The 9540-nt window shown below is 41.2% G+C and overlaps 2 protein-coding genes across 2 annotated transcripts in view; both read left to right on the forward strand.

Moving 5' to 3' along the window:
- Nucleotides 1–5746, forward strand: part of LOC138051725 (steroid 17-alpha-hydroxylase/17,20 lyase-like) — a 31478-nt gene extending 25732 nt beyond the window's left edge. Inside the window, exons 4-5 of the mRNA XM_068897982.1 lie at nt 1831–1988; nt 2861–5746. Of these exons, the coding sequence (XP_068754083.1) occupies nt 1831–1988; nt 2861–4050 (1348 nt within the window). The 3' untranslated portion in view covers nt 4051–5746. The remainder of the gene's footprint in view (nt 1–1830; nt 1989–2860) is intronic.
- Nucleotides 5747–7930: 2184 nt separating this feature from the next.
- On the forward strand, nt 7931–9311 carry LOC138051729 (riboflavin-binding protein-like). The gene has a single exon (XM_068897987.1). It carries the CDS (start codon nt 8131–8133, stop codon nt 8968–8970), a length of 840 nt encoding a protein of 279 aa, XP_068754088.1. The 5' UTR covers nt 7931–8130; the 3' UTR covers nt 8971–9311.
- Nucleotides 9312–9540: the final 229 nt, after the last annotated feature.

Here is a 9540-nt window from a genome sequence, read left to right on the forward strand (position 1 = left end):
TTATCACGGCATTATTCAATTTAATATGCGAGAGTAAATCGAGTTGGCCGCGAGTGCCATGGTGTCACTCGCGGCTTCGCCGCTTTGCGGCCGCTCGCACTCGCCGTCAACTCGCACCTAGAAGTAGGCTAACACAGTAGATCTATGCATGTGATAAGTAAACATGCTTCTAACGAGATTTTTAGTCAGTCAACACATCTTGTGAATGAAAACATTAACCTTTAAAGAGCCATGTTTGAGAAAATGATCCTTCAAAGTGGAAGTACCACTTGTTTGTATGTCAACTTCTGTACGCAAGCACCATGATCAAGACCACGCGGTTGCTCTCCCTGAGGACGTCCTCAGCTGCTTTAGAGTGTTGAAGAAATGCATGAACAAATTGGACTGTTTCGTTAGGGGCCTTCGACACGACATATTCACTTTGACTTGGGCCATTTTAGTTTCAATAGGAGTAAAACGCAAAGCATATTCTTGTCGTTTTATGTCAATCAATTTCGTTAGTTCCCAACCGCAGAGTTGTATTTTTGAATTTAAATTTATCTGTAACTGAATAATAATCACATCTGATGGTGTATGTTGTAACATACGAAACATTAAGTTTATAAAAGATATGCAGTTCAAGCAAATGTTTGTAACCGCTGTTTGCGTTTTATTCATATTCACTTTGTTGCCGCTAAATGTCAACTGGACGTTTAGGTCAGACAACACCTCCCTTCCCCAATCCCACCTCCTTAACGTCCACTTAAAATATTTCTGTGTTAGAAGTCCTTGTCTGGGCTCCAGTCGCTACAGCTGATTAAGAATATTCACATGCACTTTACCACACGGAGAGGTCAACGACCAGTATCAATAAAATTGACTGCTTTAAGAACGTGGCGAGAACTTCATGCATAAACTCTGGTTTCTCCTTCCTGTACAACTGCATTTTCCTGTTGATCCTATTTGTATCTCCTTCTAAATCCATTTTCCCCGCCATGTATGCATTACTCTTTCGCTACTCTGATGCCGCGAGCTTTCTTCTTTGTTCGGCGAGATGTCAAAACAACTAATTGTAAACCTTGTTTGGAACGACTGTGAAAGAAACTAAACGCACAGGGTACCTGATCTACAACGAAGCAATATCTAAATGATGAAACGTTTATCGCGCGCTTTTTTTTTTTTTTTTGTTTCGGCGAAACAAAGGTCAAGGTTTTGCAAAGTAAAGTGTTGTTCGATCAGCCAAAGAAAAATGGCGAGAGCTTAAGGATACAGTAAAAAATTCACAACATAACATGTACAATTTATGGTGACTAAAGACAGAGTTTAAAAGATTACAATTTATACTCTTTTCTTGTTCAACTTGTCCCTCTTTCTCTTGAATTTTGTGACACGCGTTCGTATTCAATCTCAAGTAAAACATGTTTTATGGCCCAATTTATTTTCGCTATGTTATAAAACAATTGGTTCATGGTTTTAGCTGTGTGTCTATCGAGTTATGGATGCACTGGAGAGATTGCTAAGCACTCAAGAACCTACTCTTAAGCTTCTTTAGTGCGTAACAACCTCCTGCGTGCATCTATAACTCGATAGACGCACGCTAACCATAAACCTTAACCAATTGTTATCAGTAGCAGTCCGATTAAAAATACCGAGCTTACTTACCTAGAAGTACTTCAGGGTACTTAAAAGTCATATCCAAAGAAGAGAATTAAAACTCGGTCGGGAAAGCAGCTTGATGGCCTCGAGGGATATATATGTAATATTATCTTTGATGCATAGTAAATGATCTTACTCAAAAATCAGAATCCAGCTTATCTTGTCTTGGACCAACCCTCTAACATTTCTTTGCAGTCTTACAAAGAGGTATGGCCATATTTTCTCTTTGAAGCTTGGAAGTTACAAGTTCGTTGTCGCCGGAACGCCCGAATCTGTGAAAGAGGTGTTAGTCACCAAATCTGCTGATTATGCAGGAAGACCGTCAACGTATGCCTTTAATACCATCTCTTTAGGTGACTGAATTGTCTCTCTCTCTGCTGGTATTTTTTTAAGAGAAATTGTCAAGTGTTGCAAGTTCTCATTAGTCAGTTTCAGTGAGAGTCCATTCCCCAAGAGTAATAATCTGATATCAAGTTTGTACCCATCAGCGCCAGAAAAGTGTCCATAGAGCGTTTTCACATGACGTAACGGCGGCCATGTTGGTGTTCCAAAACAAAGAAATGGCGGCCACAATGGTATACCAAACTAATCCTTCGGGAATTAAACTCTATTTTTATGCAAATACTTTCTTTTGTTTCAGTAATTCAATATGGCTGCTGGTCACGTGAGTGAAAACGTTCTATTTTAAACCAGTTTTGCGGAAAAATAAATAATAAATAGGCTGTTTAACTCTCCCACCCACGCATGCGCAACACTCACAGATTCTTTAGAAACTGGAAATTTCTATGATAGGAGGTGCTTTTTTTCAGTAAATTGGCTGATTGTTAAACTCCATTCTTGCATCAAGAGTTGTGCCCCACCCGTCAAATTTCCCACTCCCCGGACACAGGAAATAGTCAAATGCACGGGATTGCCCGGAAAAGGGGGGGGGGGGGGGTGGGTTTGAAGTTTCGATTTGATCGGCGCATAATCCAAGAGTGAACGTCTTCGTACTTTGCTTCAGTTTTTGCAAAAGAATCATTTCTGAGGCTCAATACTTCAGATTCAGGTTCCATTCGTAATAAAACTGTTCATACCATTCGTATACTCCCTGTTGTTTTGCGTTTCCATTAGTTAATTTGTCCCACTTCGCACAACTTATCACGCCGTCCAAGGAGTTTTTACTGACATTTCAGTCGTCACGAATTATGAAGATGAGCACCTCAACACTTGCTTTTTTTTTTAGGTGGTAAGGGTATTATACTTGCTGATTATAACCCCGCGTGGAAGTTTCATCGCAGAATATCCGATCTCTCGGACATCCCTCTGGTGGAAAGCCGGATCTCAACCCAAGCAGCGAAACTGGTACGATTTATAAAAGAACAAGAGGGGAAACCCTTTGATCCCGCTAATTGCTTGATGCAAAGTGTTGCTAATGTCATTTGTGGAATCACCTTTAAAGATGGCTACGACACGTCAATCCCAGAATTGGAAAGGCTTTTGAAACTGAATGCGCATATGATAGCGAGTTCCGATGATCTACAGTTGCTGCAGATGTTAGATCTCTTCCCGCTCGCTCATTACCTTCCTCTCAAGGCCTATGATCGAATTCTTACCCCTGCTTTTGAGATGTACGACATCATTCGCAAACTCCTTGAAGAAAGACTGCAAACGTTTGATCCAACAGCACCGGTCGAGGATCTTATTTCAAGGCTTCTTCGCACCAAACATGAGCTCGCGGCTGAGTGCTGTCCCAGTAACGAAGATAAAACCGCTCTTCTTTCTCAAGACCATTTGGTGATGACCATAAACGATATGTTTCTCGCTGGTTACGAAACAACGAGCACTGCGCTGAGATTTCTTATTGCTTTCTTGGTGAACTCACCAAAGTACCAAGTTGAGATTCAGCAACAGTTAGACGAAGTGATAGCCGGAAGAAAGCCTTCTTTGAACGACCGACCCAAACTTCCCCTCGTTCAAGCAACGATCTTGGAAGCTCTTAGGATTGGAAACGTTCTACCGCTTGCGATGCCTCACGTAACAATCAATGACACAACACTCTGTGGCTACCGTCTTCCAAAAGGCACCTACGTACTTGCCAATATAGAGTCCGTTAACATGAATGACAAATGCTGGGAAAACCCCACCGCCTTTAACCCCCACCGCCACATTGACGACGAAGGCGACCTTATCACCAGTCAGGGAAATTTCTATCCTTTTGGAGCTGGACGACGGGCATGCGCTGGTGAGTCTTTGGCTAAAATGGAACTGTTTTTATTTGTCTCTTGGTTGTTTTACAACTTCACTTTCGTTCCTGAAGATGGTCACCCACCAAACGTCAAGTCTGCTTTTGTCCAATTTCCCACTCGCTTCACTGTACGTGCTATCACACGAAATAAAGAGAAGCGTTCTTTTCTACTTTCCAGCGCCAAGTGAAGCAAGCCCGAAATCAGTGTCTCTTAGCTCGTCCTGTGAAACGCTGATCTTTTCATTGGTCTGTTCAAGACACTCCATCTTAAGCTCCTATAACCTCGAGCCGCGTGCAACTCCCATACTGCAATAAGCGACAAAAGTAGTTGATAAATGAAATAAAAACGTTTAAAACGAATCCTACACAAAGTAAAATAACGTTCATTGTGAACACCCAATCCCCACCCACGCAGTGGCTTCCTTTGATAGGTGAATTCATAGTTTCAGGACAATAATAATTTTGTGAATATTTCAAGGATATTAATCAAAGAAGTCCATTCTGATCATCTTTTGTTTGAAAGTTGGAACTTCAACTCACCTTTCATCGTCATCAATATTTATTGTAATATTTACAAAATGTTGAAACGCAGTTCCCACCGGCCCGAAAATAGCCAAGGTAATCGACGCGGAGTCGGGTGGGAAAAATATGACAAAAATACACTAATATTTAATAAAAATAGTGCAAGCAAAATTACAAGTTCAAGACTGTACAAGTAACCATTACAAAATTAAATCAATCAATAAAATATTAATAATAATAATAATAATTGTAATCATAATAATAATAATTACTACAAAAAGCCTTCTTGTTGGGAACGGCAAGAATCTTGAGAAGAACACTAGACACCTAAGGCCATAGGTACCTAGTTTACAAACCACGCTAACAACATATCGTGTGAATGAGCGAAATAATAATAATAATAATAATAATAATAATAATAATAATAATAATTCAGTATATAACAGGGAAAACGACGACTCCAAAGCGTGGTATAAACAAGCGATCCCGAAAGCAAGCACGGAAAACGACAAAGCTAAAATTCTCTGGGACACGCCTATATATATAAAAAAAGGCGCCAGAGAATGGAGCAAACAAACGAGACATGACGATCTTTGATAAGAAGAACAAAGTTATCATCCTAGTGGAAGGAACTGTATGTAATATCGGACAGATCAACGATAGGAACGATTATAAGAAGAGAAAGTGTCTGGATTTAAGACTGGGTCTTCGAAAACGCTATTTTTTTAGTCCAGGAACTGTTGCCTAGACACTGTCCGCAGCAAGTTTCAAAACAAATTGTAAACTGGAAAGGTATTCAATACAACAGATAATAATCATAATGGATGATTGTGTATAGGTGGGAAGACACAAGGGGTCATGTTGCAGGGACATGTTGCAGCGACAAAAAACTTGTGTAGTCTCTGAGGCGACATTTAGCAAGGAGTCGCGTAGTGAGGACACGTCTTAACATGTGCACACACATTAAAATGTTGCGGGTACATGTTTCTGGGACATGCTGCAGCGACATGTCCGCTCGTGTGAACTTATACTTTTATAATAGTGCAACACCAATTTTGGGATGATTTTGTCCCCGCGCGACGTCTCCCATGATCGATTGGTGTTGCACAGTTATAAGAGTATCAGTTCACTCGAGGGGACACGTCGCTGCAACATATCCCTGAAACATGTACCGGCAACACTTTCATGTGTGTATAAAATTTGGAATTTTGTCCCCGCTACACTACCCTAATGTATGTCGCCTCAGTGTGTACCTACACACCTTTTTGTCTCTGAAACATGTCGCTGCAACATGACCCTGCAAAGTGACCCTTCGTGTCTGTCCACCTTAACAATATTGTTGTAATAACTGTAATAAAAAAAACAAAGATATAATTTATTCTAACAGTTTATTCGACACTAGGCTGAGTGTTCAGTAAATCCCGTGGCTATTTTAGCAAAAATGGCTTTTTAAAAGGATAGTGATCTTCACAGGGACGTAGCGTCCATATCCCGGGGGGGGGGGGGGGGGGGTATTCCCTTATAAGGGCTTAATGGGAACGTGCGTTGTCTTCAACAGGGTATCGAATTTATTATTTTATGTCTTAATCAGGGTATCGATTTATCAAATTTTAAATGTCTTAAACAGGGTATCAAAAATCGGAATTCTGTTTTAAAATGGGTAGGAAAATCAGCGATATTTGTCTTAAACAAGGTCAGGGTATGAGGGGCCGCGCCGCACCTCCCCACCTAGGGATATATCGAGTCCCCCTCCCCCGGGGTCCATATACGCACGTACGCCAGTGCGTACAGCTCAAATCTGGGAATCCTTATTCCATGGAGACATGGAATAATTATAAAATCGGGGCACGTTTTTTAAATTTCGAGTTAAACTGGTGTCTCTCCGTGTGAGTATTTCCAGTATCTTTTCATTAACCCAGAGACGCCTAGCCAAACGGATCCAACATCATCCAACATTGTTGGATGCTTTTGAAAAGTGTCGAAAGAGGTGACCAAACGAATGCAACACGTTGAATCATAGTTAATTAGAGAGGACTGGTTTGGAAGCTCGGCAAACATCAAAGGAGCAAACAAAGATGCCAGGATTTAGGTTGGAAAGGCCACGACCGTGCACAACCTTTTGTTTTGCACTCATACACCATGCATGAATTACGACACCAACTCGTTTCTATTGGTTAGTTCCTCAGTACGGAGTAACCAACTATTGCGTTTTGTGGACGGTCAAGGCCAAAAAAGAGAACAAAAACCTACAACAAAGAAATTTGTCGGGTTTCATAACCATTCCACTCTGTTAACTATGGTTGAATACAGAATTTTGGACTCAAGGGTCTGGAACCAAAATCTACCCAGAATTCTTAGAAAACAAACTTAAAATTTTTCTGGGAAGCATGTCCCCAGCCGTCCCTTCTTTGGGCGCTCGAAACATTCTTCGTGTGCGTACACCTTCAAATCTCACGCTACGAGCCTGCTTCATTATTTAATGCGCAAGTTTACTGAAAAAGAATTCCTAAATTTAGGACCAAGTCCAGAAAAAGAAGAAAGATTTGGTTGAGCATTAATTTGTTGACATAAAAAAAAATCCCGGCATTAGAGGAGCTTGCATTGTATCCTTTCAACCAGGCAATTAAGCTCTAATAATGAGTTTCGTCATTCAAGACCGTTTGTCATGTGAGTGCACATTCTGCTACAGGCGGAGATAGTGCTCTGTTATAGAGTGTTTTCACTCACGTGATCAGTAACCTTGTTTTTGTACCGAGAGAAAAGAAAACGTTTGCATGATAATAGAGTTCAATTTGGGTACACCAACATAGCCGCCGTTCCATTGTTTTGGACTCCGTAACGTCACGTGAATGAGATACTCGTCCTTCTGAAGTGTTTTTGCCTTCCTTTAATAGCCCATTTCCGAGTTGCTGCATGCCTCAGCCGGTCTTTAAAGCGAACCCTGGTGCACAACCATTCAAGTGAAAATGAGTTACATATTCTTATGCAAATCAAACTCATTTTCTTTACAATAGTTGCGCACCAAGACTCACTTCTCAAGCGAGACAAACAGCAACTCGGAAATAGCTCATTGGTTAGGATTGTCACGGTGGTGCTCTGAAGAATTTTCCAGAATTTTCCAAAAGTTAGTTCATTTCTGGCCTCGTGAAAGAGGGCATCCGTTCAAGCAACTTTCGCCAGCTATCGCTCAGATTTTTCACACCCGATGTAGTAGGAGAGGCATTATTCGAAAGATTCGAAACCCTTGCCTTACGTTTCGTGTTAACGTCATCTGCATCATAAACAACGAACATGTTTTCCCTTCCATTTTTAATGTATTCTTCGAATCTGCCGTAAAGCCATCTACCATGAGGCGCTCAAAGTTTGAGGCGATATCTCGAAGCAGTAAATGTGGTTGGTTTTATTTCACAGCGTGACAAGGACTCGGAAAATACTAAACATTTTTTAAAAAGGAGCAAAACCAATATAACAATACCTCATCAGAATTTCTAATCGGAATAACAATGGCTCTTTTGTCTTGCGCCCCTTAAGTCCGCTATATTTGCACTCGGGCAAGACAAAGTCCATCACAGTGCAGTATAAAAAGAAAAGAGTAGTTATCTACTTACGCAACAACGCAGAGAAACCTTTGACGGCACTTCAACTTCAAATATTTGCACATAGGGCAAGGAAAAGTCCATCACAGTGCAGTATAAGAAGAAAAGCCTATTACTTATCTACTTACGCAACAACGCAGAGAAACCTATATGATGATGGTGGTTTCCACATTAGTTGTTCTTGTCTCCATCCTGGTCACAGGCGCAGTCAGCTTAGAGCCGAGAAACAAATCATGTACTCCAGGGAACAATCACAAGTTGTATCCTTCACCTGAGGATTCACTGAAGGCCTGCAATGTTTACAAGGAGAACTCGTGCTGCACCAGCGAGTTCACCGAGGACCTGGCAACCTCACCCATACATAAAATTGGCAATTTCTCGTGGACTCAGTGCAACAACACGCTGAGTCCCAGATGCGAGGCATTTATGGTCCACATTGAGTGCTTTTATCGTTGTTCACATAACACCGTCTTTTGGAGTAACCCGCATTATCCTGCTGCGATTTTTCATGCGCCAGTTTGTGCCAGTTTCTGTGATGACTGGTTTGATGCTTGCAAGAATGACCTAACGTGCGCTAGAAACTGGCTAACTGGCTTTAACATGTCAGAATATGGAGAAAACACTTGTAAAACGCCCTGTAGAAACTTCAGCGATTACTTTGCTAACGGAACCAGCCTTTGCGAAGACATGTGGGGTTCGAGTTTCCTTTACAGGGAGACCGACTGCCTGCATCTGAATTTTACACTCCCCAACCCAAACGATGATTTGGTAGCGAGGTTGTTTGAAGAAAGCCCCAGCCCCACAGCCTTTGCATCTACTGTCACGTTTGAAGAAAGCCCCAGCCCCACAGCCTTTGCATCTACTACTGCCTTTGCATCTACTGTCACGTTTGAAGAAAGGCCCAACCCTACAGCCTTTGCATGTACTGTCACATTTAAATTGAGTGTATTGGCCTTTAATTTGTTCTCTTTGTTGCTTCTACAGAATTGATCATGAAAGAGCGTTTAATGCGGCAGATAATTTCAGTTGTGCGCTCCATCGCTTTGGTATTCCTAATTAAAATTGTACTCGTTGTAAATGTATGTCGCACTGTCCTTCATACAAGGTCACGTTTTTTTCCCTTCACTGCTTTTTACCAAACAAGATAATATTTAAGTTTCAACTTATATTGGTTCAGTTCTGATTGTCTGCATATATATAACATACGCATAAACAGTTTTATTGTCAGTTCCCTTCGCATAAGAGAAACTGCTAGTGCTGGTGATTTTGTTTGTTCATTTAAAGGCCAAAGACTAAAATTAACTGCTTTTAATTAAATTGATGTGAAGCCATCAGTGTCATCATTGTCTTCACGAGTACAGGCCTGGACAAATGGCCTCAAGATTTGCTTCAACAACCATTCGATTTTGTTGAACGATGTTGACCGCTGAGGGGGAACTCAAACGGTTTTAAGTTCGATTCAACATGTTTCAACTACGATTGAAAGGGAGTGGCATGGCAAACGGTTCCGACACTGCTGTTCAACAAAATCGAACGGATGATGAAGCCTTTTGCCCGGGC

The sequence above is a fragment of the Montipora capricornis genome, chromosome 6, assembly GCF_036669925.1.
Source record: "Montipora capricornis isolate CH-2021 chromosome 6, ASM3666992v2, whole genome shotgun sequence".
Lineage (NCBI taxonomy): Eukaryota > Metazoa > Cnidaria > Anthozoa > Scleractinia > Acroporidae > Montipora > Montipora capricornis.

Excerpts from the sequence above, each read along its gene's own strand:
- LOC138051729 (XM_068897987.1), top strand. The coding sequence starts at position 8,131 with ATGATGATGGTGGTTTCCACATTAGTTGTTCTTGTCTCCATCCTGGTC.